The 15,929-nt window shown below is 37.6% G+C and overlaps 1 protein-coding gene across 5 annotated transcripts in view; it reads right to left on the bottom strand.

Annotated features, from left to right (window-relative positions):
• GPCPD1 (glycerophosphocholine phosphodiesterase 1) overlaps positions 1-15,929 on the bottom strand; it is a 39,927-nt gene that overhangs the window by 18,633 nt on the left and 5,365 nt on the right. For 4 of the 5 annotated variants that reach the window (XM_048935156.1, XM_048935152.1, XM_048935153.1 and 1 more), the window contains exons 2-6: positions 13,839-13,924; positions 9,609-9,693; positions 8,441-8,525; positions 2,148-2,223; positions 119-160 (exon numbers count right to left, since the gene is read on the bottom strand). In XM_048935156.1, the coding sequence (XP_048791113.1) occupies positions 119-160; positions 2,148-2,223; positions 8,441-8,525; positions 9,609-9,693; positions 13,839-13,887 (337 nt within the window). In that variant the 5' untranslated portion in view covers positions 13,888-13,924. Of the gene's footprint in view, positions 1-118; positions 161-2,147; positions 2,224-8,440; positions 8,526-9,608; positions 9,694-13,838; positions 13,925-15,929 lie in introns of those variants that run through there. The other variant, XM_048935157.1, reaches the window with a different exon arrangement.

Genomic DNA, 15,929 nt, shown 5'->3' with positions numbered 1-15,929 from the left:
CTTTCAGCTCTTCTTTCAACAAAGCAGAAAATTCATGTCTAAACTAAGCATTTCGCCATGTTTTTCAACTACCTTGTCAAAGATAAAAACATGGTAGAGATCAATAAATTTCACTTACTATGAATTCCGAAGTATCCATCGTCAATGGTCATTTCATTTTCTAGAATTGAAACGAGGGGACAAACAGAACGGAAGACACTAATCAGTATCAGTACCAGCAGGAATTGCTGCCAAGCTATATTCTACTTTTCCACTTTGTTTCTAAAGGGCCTAATAAAAAGCACAAAAATTGAAACAGAAAAAATAAGCACGTTTATTGTAACCTTCTATCAAGTTTTTTCCAACTTCATGCATTTCATTCTGCAAGAAAAACCCATCAAGCCAAAAAATGCCCTAAGATTTGTGCTTGGCCTGAACTAATATAAAAAAAAAAATAAAAAAAATAAAAATAAAAAAATAAAAATAAAAAAAAAATCAAGAAAGCTGCATGATTTCAGTTTGCTGCAGTAGTTTGCTGACATCTACATCCTAGAACCTACAGTGATTTTCTTGGTAGCGTCCAAGCCCTTCCAATTTCTTGCAAACATACAAGCAAGCTGTTCTCCTGCACACTTACAGGTAAGTCTTATTGAGTTAGGCACAATCAAAATGCATATTCTGTCCACGTGACAGAAACCTACTCTAGGATGAAATAATCAAAATACTCATTTCACAGTTACTTTTATCCTTCCTCTCTCCTAAGTTTTAATAGCTGAAATCTTCAGGCACAGCATTAACAGAATTGCAGTAGCATACACAGGCTATGAGTTTCTCACAAGACTCAATAAAATCTTGTTGCTACAGCCATTAACCCTGACTTTTTCCTAGCAGGACTCATAATTCCGTCCTCCATTTTTACTAACTATCAACCAACAATTTAGGGTCATAATAACCAAGAGCTAACATCCTGGTATTGCTGCATTTTCTTAAAGACTGCTTAGGAAGAAAGCCCCTATTTTCATGGAGACATGGGAAACCTAACTTCTGTGATTCAATTTTATTTTAGCTTTATGTTCCATTGAAGCATTAAGCATCCTAACCATAGAAATCTGCAGAAAATGTTTTTGACATTAATTCATTTACTGAAGAGACAAAAAGTATTGAGTATTACTTGGGAAAAAAAATCCTGATTGCATGGAATGGAGTTATCTGAATTGAGAGATAAAGCGTAAAGCCTAAGAGAGGGCAGACTGCTTCCCTAATTAATTACTGAAAAGCACAGAAATAACTTGTTTCAGGAATACAAACATTTAGCTGCATTAATTCAATAGCAATTATATTAAAAAAAAAGAGCGTGATCATGCATTATTAAGTTTCTTTAATATCATCTTCTTCATAAAAGATGTATTTTTCCAATGAATCAGAAGATATGTGACAAATACTCTGTGTGGAGAAGTGGGGAGAAAATAACATTTCTCACATTCTAGAAGGAACAATGCATAAAACATGCCATTCTAAGCAGCATTAGAGATGTAAATTTCAGTCAAAGGTTATCACTTAAACACCAGCAAAACACCCAAATTCTCCCACCTCAGAAAAGCATTAGGAACTTGTATGCACGTCCGCATGCCACTCTTGCTTCCAGCAAAACATTTTTTTTGCTAAATTGCCATATAAATTAGCCATATAAATTTATTACATTAATTTTACTTAGAAGCCTATTTTTTTTTGTTTGCATTAAAATTCTACTAATGATACAGTATTTAAACAAAACCAATAGTGAATTCATGCCCTCCCCCTCCCCACATTCTCTGGGAGGGAAAAAAAATATTTTAAAAAATGGATCCTTAGTCTCAAAGAACTGAGCTTAGAAAAAAAAGGATTACATTTCAAGTTAAAAAAAAATAGCCCACATCATCTTAGGGATGGCAGCAAAGAATTCCACACCCACTTCATTTTTAAGTCACTGATTCATATATATACAGATAGATATATGGGGTTGTTTTTTTGAGAGTAAGGTCCATGTTGTGCAAAGAAAAGTTTATACCTCCAAAACATTAATAAACTTAACTATTTTATATCTATAATTACCAATCCCTCTAAACCAATGTGCAGCATATTAGCAATCTTATGCATATGCCTCAAACAGATGCAGTTTATGCCCATACCTAAAGGGGTAATTGATCGTGGTTGTAGATGAGTCTCCCACGTGTGAACTATGACTTCGCAGGGACCATCGATAGTCTGTAATTTAAAAGTTAAATGTCTACAATAATTTCTTTTGTTATATCTGATTTTCTACCCACGAAGCTCTTTGGGATGATTGCAAACTTAAATTACAGATTTAAAAGGACTAGGAGAGTGAAAGAGAAAGAGAGAGAGAATGAAATAAAGGAAAAATAGGTCAGCTTGGCTCTTATCCCTGGTAACTGCTGCTGCTACTGCTGCTATCTGATCAGTCAGGTCACACTACGTACAACAAAACTGTCAAAAGTCCGACAGAGTGGTGATGTTAGACAGAACTATTGCATCTTTACTGCTTGTAACTGCTATTCTGGACTACCATAGTCTCCTTTGGATAAAAAGAAACAACAACCAAAACAGTGTGTGAACTCATCAGGTGAGTTTTCTTCTATGACTACAATTCATGAACAGAATCCATATGAGCTGCATCTCCGCAGTTTGAAACAGTCAATCAGCTCATCAGTTAGAAGCTGCTGGGTCAGTTCTCCCCCTAGACTTACTCAACTCATTCCAAGTCTACATAAAACACTTATTCAAGCTGAGGTACAGAAAAACAAATTATCTTATCTGCCATCCAATTAAAGCCTAAGTAACTGGAATTCGGCTGCCTCAGGAGGAAGAACACACTGATGCTGTGCTATCCACCAGCAAGGAAGCCCCCTGCAGGCCAATGTTTGAAGCACAATAAATTAGGCTACTTTATACACACAAAAAAATTACCCTCTTGTTGACTTGTGTAGATTCAGTGAAATTCTAAATGCTTTCCAGGTTAAAACCTCAATGTAGCCAATGGCAATTGACAGGAAGAACATCCTGATCTCTAGCTCAGTCACCCTAGGAAGCTGTTTGGTTTCCCTAACACTGCATGATTGTTGCTATCAGTAAAAAGTGCTGTCAAACAGCTGCCATTTGTCCTTTTGGTGGGCTAGTCCTAGGAACTCTCATTTCCAGAAAGACTAGCTACCACTGCCCACATCACTCATACCAACTTCGATGCCAGCTTGTCCTGGTACTGCAGGTTCTTGCTTAAGCAGATTTCAGCTCACGAGGCACATCCAGACAAGCATTCCGATACCCAGATCTGCTATCTCACAGCCCACTTAATTCTTAAGCAGCTGATGGGATTTCTCGCCCTGTACCAAATGCTTTTAATCTGACCAAATTTTCTATCAAATTTGGAAGTGTGTATACTTCATAATCAAATCAGAATAAAATGCAAATGTTTACAAGTGCTCTAAGGACATGATACACATACATATAAATAAGATGACACTATTGTTCTCAGTTTATTCCAGTTGTGGGGCAGTATTAATTCCCCTTTTCTCTGCCATTGCCAGAATACATGCTCCTATGGAGTTACAACAGGTCTCTTCCCCCATTTTTCACAGACTCATCTTCATACATTCCAATCTCCATTTCCAAAGCTGAAGCCTTTGTTTGCCAACATTTCCTAACTACTAACGTTTCCTAACACTGTGTGCTGCTCTCCAGCAGCAGCTCCCATGAACAGCTGCAGAGTTGGCAGTTTGCAATGCTGGGGAACACAAACTTGCCCTCACATGCATTAGGCTGTTTCCAGAGAAGTCAGGCAAAGGTTTCTACTTGTAGAAGCAACCCACATATTGCACTAAAACACAATGCCAGCTGAATAATTCCACATCTAACTTTTAGTTACTAAAATTATGAAAATAATTTGAGTAATATTTTCAGAACAAGCACAATGCACTGGATGCAGATCACTAAATTTCAACCCCTGAAAGGGATACATGGGATGGTTACACTTTTAATCCCACAACACTTTCCGTACTAAGAGAAGCCTAGCAAGCAGGTAGTGAATGGGCACAGACACGACTGCACCCTCACAGTCCCTGCTCAGACTTGGTGCTTAACTGCAATTCACTGAAATGCCTCCAAGATGTTTTAATTACACCCTACAGAAGTCCTGGTTAAAGTGAGGTTAGAGCACTGATGCAATTCCAATTACATACAGTGACATGTGAACAACAGTACAGCAGAAGTTAATGATGTGTCATCAGTATTCACAGTATGAAGATGGTATTTAAAAAGCCAGCTTGTCCAAGCAGTAGCTTAAATGACATGTCCCCAAGTGTCACTTCAAACACCCCTGTGGGCAGTACACTGACATTACACAGAGCAGCAATGTATGGCAAGGCCCATTTATTAACATATTTAAAAAATAAAACAGCAAATCCATTTGCCTTTTTGTTTTTAAAATAGTTACATTTATTTAATGAAAATTTAGGAGGCCAGTTCTAAGATTCCTGATCCAAGACTACACAACAGAGTAGACATTAAGAAAAACAAGATGATAGAACAGAACAAAATAAAGCCACAAAGGAGACCAGAACATTTAACAAGATGCATTTATGGCTAAACTTCTAAAAACTGTATTTCAAGGATGCTAATCTAATTCAAGAAAATGAAATTACAAGCAAATTAGTCTTATCCTCCCAATGCTGTATCTCCAGATTTCTCAACTATGCAAGACACGACAATTAGGCACAAGACCAAACAACCAAAGCTTTACAGCCATTGTCACTAACTTCACAAGGCAACTGCATCTTCACATCACCTGCCGCAACACCTCACGCCAACTAGATATCCTATAGCTCTAATACTTGCCATAGTATTTAACACACAATCTTCCACCTCAGGTCAGTGCCAGCAGCAGCGCTCCTTTGTCACCAACTGGTTAACCATGGGTTAATCATCCACCAAGAGGCTCTTCTGAGGCACTTGGCTGTCAGAAATTACTGAGCCTGGACCTACCTTTCACCCTGGTTACTGTACTGCAAGCACTACATGGACTTGACTTCCTAAGTTTTAGAAATGCTAGCAGGTCTCACTTGAAATATCTTCCATCAAGCAATTATGGAATTATGGAACACTGAATTATGGAACACGTTCACCAACACAATCTGAAAAGTCCCCCTACACAGGCAGATAGCTACTTCTCACTTTCCTTCAAGGAAATAACTCTAAACTTGCATGATTACTTACTGTTGGAAAAACAAATAGAACGCTGTTGAACAGAATACTGTTTGTGTTTACTTTACTAAGGTTTTCAAACATGAATCTTGCAAACAATATCTATCAAAAATGATCCTAAAATGCATAACATACCCTAGATTTAAATTCAAAACAAGTTATGCAGGTGGTTCCCCTCCCCAGTCAGACAGAAAGTATATATAAAATAAGATAGAAAGATTGTTACAGTAGGGTAACTGGTACTGGACTATGTTTTGAGACAAAAATGTGAGCAAAACAATTTAAATTACTGCCTTGTTTTATCCAGTGCGCTTATTTACTTAAAAAAAAATATACATATATATATATTATATATTATATATTATATATTATATATATATATATATATATATATATATATTAGGATTACTCATCATTAAAATGCTTTTAACATTAAAAGCTCTTGGTATTTAGGAATCAAGACTTGTATTAATTCTACAGTAAAATATTGTTTGTGTATATATTCATATAAGGACTCCTAAAATAGACTACATTTCTGTATTGAGTATAAAATGATACCCTGTAACCATTATCATGTTAACATCAGAATGCTTCAGTGCAAAGCAACGAAACTTTCCACAGCACTGTGCTACCCTGCAAGCAAAATACTTGACAGAACATACCTAAACAATGACTATTTCTTAAAGGGAGGTGAGAAAAATACTTTCCCCATTCCTTTCAACTCCAAAACACAAGTCATATGCATTTTCACATCTAGTCTGAGATCACTTCTGTGTAAACATGCACCACTTTGCTTTGCCCACGTGTACCCATGCCAGTGTGATTCTTCACATCAAGCATCTTCAAAGACACAGCTCTTAGAGAACCAAAGGGAACAGTAATTGGAACTGGATCTGCCTTTCAGCATCATTTACTCAGTTACCTAGTGTCAAATTCACATTCAGACTTCAACATGTAATTAAAACTAGACATATATTTAAGTTATCCAACTACAGACCACGACATACAATTGCACTCACAAAATGTTAACAGGGTCTGAAGGACCACATATAGCAAGCTTGAGAAATTAATCATGTGCTGTGTATAATAAAACACATTCACTGAAATAGACATTCAGAATAATTTCATTTAGAAGCATCTTATCCTTATCAGGGTGGTAATGATGAAGTAATCACAGACTGTCTTATGTGCACTGTGTTATATATTGTATATTGCATTCCTGCTGGAATTAAGGGACCCTGGTTTTTATAGTTCTGCAAAAAACAAAAAAAAACACCTATGTATATCTATTCATGTAGAAAGAAAACATTGGGGGGCAGAAATACCAGCTACAAAAGACTATTTCTTACAAAATGAAGTCCTGTGGTACTACACGTTTAATGGGTACAGGTTAGAGACTGCTAAATAGATAACCATGTACCCAGGCAATTCATGTACTTGGCTTTTGCAGGGTGTTTTGGCTTCCTTTTTATATACAGTAGCTCTTTATGCTGTTATTCCATAAAATTCATACTTACCTTGGCAGACTCTGCATCACACGGTACAAAAAGCGTGCACGATACAGAGCACCTACTTAAAGAAACACACTCACCAATACATATTGTAAACTTTTTCAAATGTTAAAGCAAACTTTGTCTATGAGCACATTTTCTGCCAAATTTGCTCTCACTAAGTGTACTTTTTTCATGTGGTATTGTTTACCTTTTAAACTTAAGGGTATTTACAAGAAACAGAAGAGTTCCATCATAGCTGGTAAATCATGAAAGAAATCTACTTTCAGCCTCGAAAATTAAACAACACAACAAACAACTCTTACTGACCCTTCTTTTCCCATAAAATAACAACAAAAGCATGACTTTCAGATTACACTGTTGTGTGTATGTAACGAAAAGCAGAGTGGTCTCGTGCCTCGCTTCAAATCAGTACCCTTCACTGAGCACTTCCATGAAGCCTCTGTCAAATACTTTTTCAGTGGAAGTAAACTGAGTCTAGCTGACCTCATACACTCTTGACAGTAACTTAAAATATAAAAAACAAAACCTCAAACTCCTTTGCACATTCAGCTTAGCAGTCAAAAACCTGATTTCAAACAAAAACTGAAGTTCCAGGTAAACACCTATGAGCCATTCACAGAGTAAGCAAGACAGCAAAGATATATGTATTATATATATATATATACATATATTATATACATATACATATATATATATATATGTGTGTGTGTATATATATATATATATATATATATATATATATATATATATATATATATATGTATGTATATATTACAGTTGTTATTCATTTTAAAGAAAACAGCTGAGGAGTAGCTGCTTATTTTTCCAAATTACTCTGACATTTTTTCTGGACACTTCTCAGGCTCTTCATTAGTCTGAAGATGAAAAAGCTCCATCCAGCTACCTTACCTACAAACCAGTATACAAGCCCATCCGTTCAACTCACACTCAACTTGGACATCCATACCCATAACAACACATCGGTAGCTCTTTGGTCAAGCCATGCAAATTGCAGAATCAAAGGAAGGTTTGGGTTGGAAGGGACCTTAAAGATCATCCAGTTCCAACTCTCCTGCCATGAGCTGGGACATTCCACTAGAGAACACGCTGTTTGGAGCTCCATCCAGCCTAGCCTTGAACACTGTACAAATACCTATACAAACTTAGAGGAAACACTGGGATGCCCCACCTATCTTCTCCGAGAGATAAATGTGTTAATTACACAGTACAGCAGCAAGCTAATCCATCTCACATTTCACCAAAACAATCTGCAGTTAAATTTTGAAGCTGTAGTAAGGTAAAACCTGCTCACACTTTCTCCTGCTACTGTGTGTTTTCATGCTATGTAAAAGTTGTTACAGCCCTACTACACCCAGCAAAACTTCCTCGCACTGCTTCAGCTATTACAACAGTCCCAGGCATTTCACTACCCTCGGTATTTTCAAAAAGCACTAAGAGCAGGTAAAGACAAAAGATGTTCTCACTAAAACAGAGTTAACCAAAAGCAGTTTGATACTTCCTTAAGTGATTGCTTGCATTTCCATAAGTATTTTGATGTTTCATGTGTTGCAATTTAACAGTTCTTTCTATAATCTGAGATTTAACTCAGAAAATCCTTTTTTTTGTTTTTTCCAAATGAAGAAATTTTTCCACAGAAAAATGAGCCAACTTAAATCAGAAAAGGTTGTACATACCTTAGGTTCTAAGAAGTACCCTTTAAAATATCGATACTTAACAGGAACTCCTCTGGGAAGCTCTATGGTAGCTTTCCATAATTCACTGTGAAAATAATAAATTCAAAACACTTATTCTCTTCAGTTCTCTGATGTTTGATCCAACATTCTAAGCACTGTTTTAGCTTAAAAGCTCTACTGTCATCTTAAAAAAAAAAAAAAAAAAAAAAGGTTTATTAATAAAGACAAAACATTTGTTTGAAATATAGCTTTCCTTACCAAGTACACTTGTAGCTTCTCAGGTGTTTTTTTGTTGTTTTAAATTAGGACAATAATCTATCCTAGAAATAGCATGGAAGTAACACTCATGCAAATACACAGGTATTTTTGCAACTTTGATGAGAAAACTGACTTTGCACCATGGTATTCAAAACAGTTGGTGAGGCTTAGTGCTCTGTACAGGTTACTTCGTACTCTGATTCATTATTACTTCTTTAGTTCAGTCATTCTCCGTTCTAAATCAAACAGTGCCTACTGCTACAAGAAAGTTTTTCAGAAGGCATACTTAGAGCAGAAAGTGCACTGTTGGATCTCAGATCTGAAGAGCTGAACAGGAGCAAGAACTCTCACGCTCATTTAACAGACATCGAAAACATGATGATATCATTCAGGAATTCATCCAACATCGCATATGAAGTCACTGACAGAATTGTATCTCACAACCCTATTTCCTGCATCACGTGGACAAATAACAGCAGGTAAGGGTACCATTTTAAGGAAATACTGAACTCCTCTGAAGTGCTAGACTGTCTTCATATAAGCTCATTTTCATATGAGCACAGATCACACAGAAGTTTTAGCATTAAAACTATCTTCTTCTTCCCACCTCCCTACAGCACAGTAAGTACTTGTACAGTTAAGAAGAAAGTAAACATCTTCCACAATTTGGTGTGTGCATCAACACACCACTACAAGACTGAGAGTAATCCTTAGCAACCTCTTATTAGAAGTGTCTACAATTGTACTTCTGAAACGTGTCAGCCACAATGGTACAAGCATCATTTGTAACTAGCAAAGCATACCAAAGTCAAACCTTCTCTTAAACACATTCCTATGTAGCCTGACAGTTGACAAACTCAGAACCAGAGTCAATTTGTTGCTCTAGATTTCTAAAGAAAAAACAGCCTACCAGTCATCAGTCTGGAGAACCACTGCAGCTTGTGGCTTCCAACTTCCTAAAGCACTGCAGCTCCCACATATTGCAAACACCTCCCCTGAAAATGAACAGACCAAAGTAAAAACATGGTTATTGCAACTCCAGCCTACATGGAATTACTACCTATGGTCTACATGGTTAAACATTTGAATAATTGTCATGTGTACAGAAGCCCACCCATCCAAACTTCTTTTTGGTTCCAAAGAGTCTTATCCCTTCCCACTGAGAATCACAACAGTGTTTTCACTTCTGTCACAAAGATGCCACTGAGAGGCACTACGAACAACCAAAACTCCTAAGATGGTTGGCACCCACATTTTCTTACATTACTGCTGTTAAAATAAGTCTTTGGTTTTCACTGGGAAGTGTCTTTTGTAAAAATGAAATGGTCACATATACACACATACACGTGTGAATATGCATATAATCACAGATGTGCAAGCACACACATGTACTAACACATCAAAAAACAGTAATTTTCTAAAATTCATATGAATTAATTCAGAAGCAGATAAAACAAGAGGTTAAGAGCATCATTCCCAAGACAAAAATACAGCATAATTCCTGTGTGAAATAAAATTGCCATGCTTTAAAGTTTTTATTGGATATAAAAGTGAGGTTTCCTTGCAAGAAGTATTAAATCATCACGCTTCAATTTCTATTACACAGGCAGTGAAAGAATAAAAGACTATAATAGTGCAAGAATGCTCAATTCTAGGGAATCCAAGGGATAAAAGTTAACATTGCAATTTATCCTGTTTTTTTTTTTTGTTTGTTTGTTTGTTTTTTTAAATAGAAAACCAACATGCAGAACTGTAAGAACAAGGATAAATACAACTGGAAAGGACAAAGTAGTATTTTGCTTTTCACTGGGTTTCAACAGCATTATTACACGCAAGAACAGTCTGACGTGAGGAGGAAATGTGAAGTTGTTACACTTATTCACCATCTGCTGAACCTTTTAGTCTTCCTCTGCAATGTAAGAACCACCAAAGCACTGGAACCACTTATATATTAAAATGTAATGAAAAAAAAAAAGTACTTCAGTATCTAAATGTCATCTAAATGTGAAAAGCAGATGAAGACATTCAGCTGAAGTTACGGCCTAACCTAGGATTTGAGAAAAAGAGGAGAGTATCAAGAGCTTGCATGCTTCACCAATAGGAAAAGCAAGGAACAGATGTGTAAGCGAGCAGCCTCAGAGAAACAAGTAGCAATGTTAACTGAAGTGAGATGAAAGTGTCTCTGATTGCGATTTCACGTCCTCACTCTAGGAAAGCAGTAATTCTGACACTGGAGCTGCAATAATCTGAAGACGTGAAGTTCAGGGTGTATGCAACAAAGACATGCTGCCTTCTATTAAGCCAAATATCACAGCTGGAACTTCAGGCCTGAAATAAGAGCTCTGAGGGTTTACTCAGACCTCTAACATGAAGTTTATTTGTTCCAGCTGTTCAGGTTAATCTAATTTAAAAAGAGGTTCATTTATGAACAAGGCTACTGTAGACACAAGTGACAAATGGAAAGGATTTCATCTTAAAAATTGCTCAATGAAATAATTTGAGATCATCATTAACTACAGTTTTTTGTTTTCTAAATAAAAATTTTCTGTTCCAATTCACTTAAAAAAAGTCAGCCTTTTGCATGCTTGGTCCAAGTATACAAATACAGACAAGATTTGATGGTGTACTTATAATGTACATTATTGCACACAAAGTTTTTCACCTTTTTCACTCTTCTATGGCACAGTATAGTGTCTTTTTCTTTTTTAACTACAAGAGGGAGATGAAGGAAGAAGGGAAGGCCATTTGAATGCCACACAGTTTACAGTTTCTGACTGGAAATGTGAAACAGTTACTTTTTTTCTTTTAATATTCCTTTAAAACAGCAGCATTCAGTACACCTCTGTGCAAATATCAGCCAATCTCAAGCACAATCTGAGTTACATTCCCCTTTGTAACATCCAGCCACAGTAGCTTTTCAGCCTTCTCTAAAAACAAAAGCCCGCAGCAACCTGAACATGTGTTGAATGCTCACAGCACCGTACAACACACAAAAGACAACACTGAAACAAGATACAGGCACACCTTCACTCACTTTACAATTACACTGAATGGCTGCATCAAGATTAGTACAATTCTGATCAAATTATTCAAAGAAAGGCACAAGAGAAATACAGAAAGTGGAATTGTCTTTTCAAAGGCAATTCTAAACCCTGCGAGTTTGGGTTTGTTGTTTCTTTACGTGAGCTGATCTTTGATCACCTGACTGCTAAGGGACAGCCCCAAGACCTACAGTACGAGTCACCTCAGTGACAGTTTTCCTCCCACTCCGATGAAGTAAAACTGAAGCACTTGATGCCATGTGCTTATGCCAGTGTGTATGCTTCATCAGCAGGGTTGGCTCCAGAAGTGGTCTGACTAGAGTGAGATAAGGCACTATTCCTAGGCTGGGGATGCCCTTTTACCCTTTAGCAGGAACCAGTGATATCAGCAGGAAAACTGAGTGACGCGGACACAGCATTTCAGCACTCCAGCAACACATGAAATAATGTGATGCTGGATTTCAGTGTCAACATCAACTAGTTAATCACTACAGATATAGGGGTAAAAAGGGAGGTATACAAGGGAGCCACTGAGTGGACACATCTGCCCTGGAGAGCCAAGATGACATTACCACAATTTAACCTTACATCCACTTCAAAAGCGTTCTCAATAACACAGGGGCTACAGCATGCACCAGCTCTTAACCCTTACAGGACACCTGCATCACTGCTGCACTACCCTCCAGATGGTTATGACCAAACACCTTCAACTGAAACATTTAATGAAGTCACTTATCCTTTCAAGAACTTCCTGCTTCTACCCACTTTAATAAAAGAAAAAGGAAGAACCCAGTGTTTGATGAATGGTTTGGGGAATTGAAAACAAAGGTTTTCAATTTTGCTACGATTTTTAATGTCCAGATAGCAATAGTTCCATACAGCTGATTTTTACATCATGACAATGTAACAAACGTGGGTAGGAAGGAGATTCAGGATCTCATGTGGGATTGATAAACGCAAGGTAGTAACACAGGAGGAAGAATGGAACCATTTGCACATCTCAGCAGAAAGTGAAGTTATATTACACAAAAAAATATGTTTTCCTCATTATAACAAAGCAAAGTGTGACAAAAAGTTCTATGTATTTAACAAATACTTGTAATAAAACATGAAACATTTTAATTCCCCTATCCAAGTCAAGCATAGGCTCTGGGTTAGTCTAGCTCTGATTCCCATTTCTAAGAACACAGCTGAAACAGGAGGGACCCCACAGAAAATCTAAAACTGCTACAGAAATACTTCTATACTGCAAGGAACTGCAAACACTTTTAAGCTCAGACTGGTTCTCAGTAAGAACTGCAGCAGAGCTTAGAGACATTTACAAGGCCAATAGTAAATAAAAAAACCAAACACTGTTCTGTTCCAAAAGCCAGGAAATTTTGCTGAAAACAGAAAGTTATTATCAATTGCTACTCTGTGAATTAAATGGGGACTTGAACCTACCAGAACTTTCTGTTACCAAATCCTACTGAGACATGGATCTTATCAATTTATTTCTAAGGTGCTTTTCTACAAACAAAACTATCTGTTGTAACATTAGGCAGAAATACGACATCAGCCAAACCCTTCAGGATGGGAGGCATCCTAGAGGAGAAAATTAATACAAATCTAAATTAGGAACAAGTGGCTCTGTTGTTATCACCTGATGGACTGTCAGCTGTTTCTTCTGAAATACGTAAGGTGGAATTCAGCTGCAGCGTCTTTCTGCCCTTAGCGCCTAGCAGAGGTCACACCTCATTACACAGAGCTTTCAACAGGGACAGTGAGCAATAAAAAAAATATAGAATAAACACATCAACGTATGCTTAATTATCACAGCCCAGAATGTAAATACTCCTGAGTAAGAAGCTGCTAGAGACAGAATGCTAATTCTAAAGTACCATAGCTATTGGAGTGAGCAACAAAATTGTTGCGTGAAATTGTTTGTATTTCTGTGCGAAATTATTTCTTAAGGCATTTTACAGTAAATTAACACTAGAACTGCCATGTTCCTTTAGTCCTGAAGAAAACAAAAAGAGCCTTTGAATGGTCTTCTAATCAGTTTTCTTCCAGTTCTACAATAGCAAAAGGAAAGCTTGTGGTAGGCATGATTGCATTACCTGGTACTGATGGTCCTCTCACTTCAAAAGTCACTTGAGATGAGGTCATACTTGCAGAATTTTTGTCTTAGGAAAGCTGAAATCTCCTATAGTGAGAGAGAAAAAAATACAACATTTCAGGAACAGCATACTACATCTTTTGCTTGTTCTATGAGAGAGGAAACACACACAAAAAGACCATTGAAACCAACAGCATATGCAAGTTATCAGTATCATGCAACATATGTGAGTCTTGGGATTTGGTTTTATATGTATATATAACTAACTTTGCTCCTAAACAGGCCACACATTCTGCACTTAAGCTTCACAAGTAACATGGCTGTAAACAAACAATGCAAAGTACTAATGCTAGAAATAAGCACACTTCAGAAGCTGCATAAGGAGCAGATGCCTTCTGTGAATTTGGTCATGCCTGCATCATTAGGCCATGTGTCTCCAACCTTTTGGCTTGTCTGGGCTGCACTGAGTGAAAAGTAATTGTCTTGGGCCACATTTAAAATATGTGTTTTATAATTCAGATATAGTAGTAACAAAACCTTTTGGTTCTTAATATTTTTTAAAATACAAAAAGAGGGTAACAACAACATAAAACTAGTGGGATATTTGATCTTATTTTTGTGACCTAATGCAACAGCCCTGTTCAATGGAAAGGGTTGCAATTCTGAGTGAGTTCTTGTCAGATTTCTGATGAAATTTTGCTTTTCCTATACTTCATCCTTGAAAACAGATGCTCTCAAATGAACACACCAAAAACTTGATGATTTTTTCAGCAATCTTGAAATCTATTCTCACATTCTTTCATCAAAACAGAAAGCACAGCTGCGTATTTGTTGCCGTTCAGGCCTGTGTTCAGCTAAAGCATCACACTGCTCACAATCGCTTACCAAAACTGCCAGCACTGCCCTGCACCCTCCTGCAGCCCGTTTCAGCCCAGCCGGCACCAACAGCACGCAGCCGTGTGGCTGCTGTGAGCGATGGGCGCGCAGCCACGCCGGGCCACTTGGTGGGGCAGAGCCACCGCCATGGCTGCGCAGGGCAATAGGAGCTGTGCTGGCAGCGGGTTGGACGTGCCTGCTTTGGGTGGTCTGTATATTAACAGCAACACGCTCTAGAACTTATTTTTGGCAGCTATTTATAGACAGGAGAAGGTTAAAATGCAGCATTTCAGTGCCAAAAATAAAGCTGCGGTTTCAAAACTGGTGCTGTGTGACAGAAAAGCTTCACTTTGAAGCAGAACATACGAGCCAGTCGTGTGTTTATTATAAAGACCCTGACAGGCTCGCGGCCTTGGATGGGTTCACACACTGTCCTTGCTTGGACACCCTTCAATTGCAAAGAGCCAAAAGGGAAATGAGGCAGGCAAAAGTGATTTGGCAAAGGCTACAGAACAGGCAGCTGTCAGCTGAGGCCTGAACCCAGCTCCCCAAAGCAAGAACAGGCTTTCAGCATGTATAAAACCTATTTCCACCGCTCACGCAACATGACTCAAAATTCAGCCTGACAAAAACAAAGCCCAAAACCAGCACGTCTGTTCTGCTCCAAACTAACCATCCACCCACTCATGGAAAATCTGAACCTCTGTTATCAAATCTATAAAGCATTTTACTCGGTGCTGTAAAAATTCTGTGTATCTACTTAAAATATATTTGTGAGCTTTACAAAATGACTAACAAAACAATGTTACTTCTCTGTGCAACAGTAACTAACTGTAAGGAATTTTAACAAACTCACTTCATAAAGAATTCACAATTCTCCTTGAAAGGCCTTTTATCTTCAAGGCCTTCCCAACCTGCCCAAGGCATGCACAGCAGGACAAGAAAACTCAGTCCTTTCTGTCCTTTTTACAGTTCACACCACCAGACTCAAGCATGAGTTCACACCTCCAGCACTGCCTCTCATTTTAAATAAATATCTACTCCAGCAGAGCACTGAATGCCAGCACAGTGAAGATGACATATGTTCACCCAGCAACTGTATTTCAGCAGAAATTTGCTTGTAGATCATAAATCAAAACTGTTGCATATCATCTTGCACCTACAAATCGTTCTGTACTTTAACATGATTCAAAAAACACTTTAATTTCATAAAGCA

This window comes from Lagopus muta, chromosome 2 (genome assembly GCF_023343835.1).
Source record: "Lagopus muta isolate bLagMut1 chromosome 2, bLagMut1 primary, whole genome shotgun sequence".
Classification (NCBI taxonomy): Eukaryota; Metazoa; Chordata; class Aves; order Galliformes; family Phasianidae; genus Lagopus; species Lagopus muta.
This window is presented reverse-complemented; position numbering and strand designations above follow the sequence as displayed.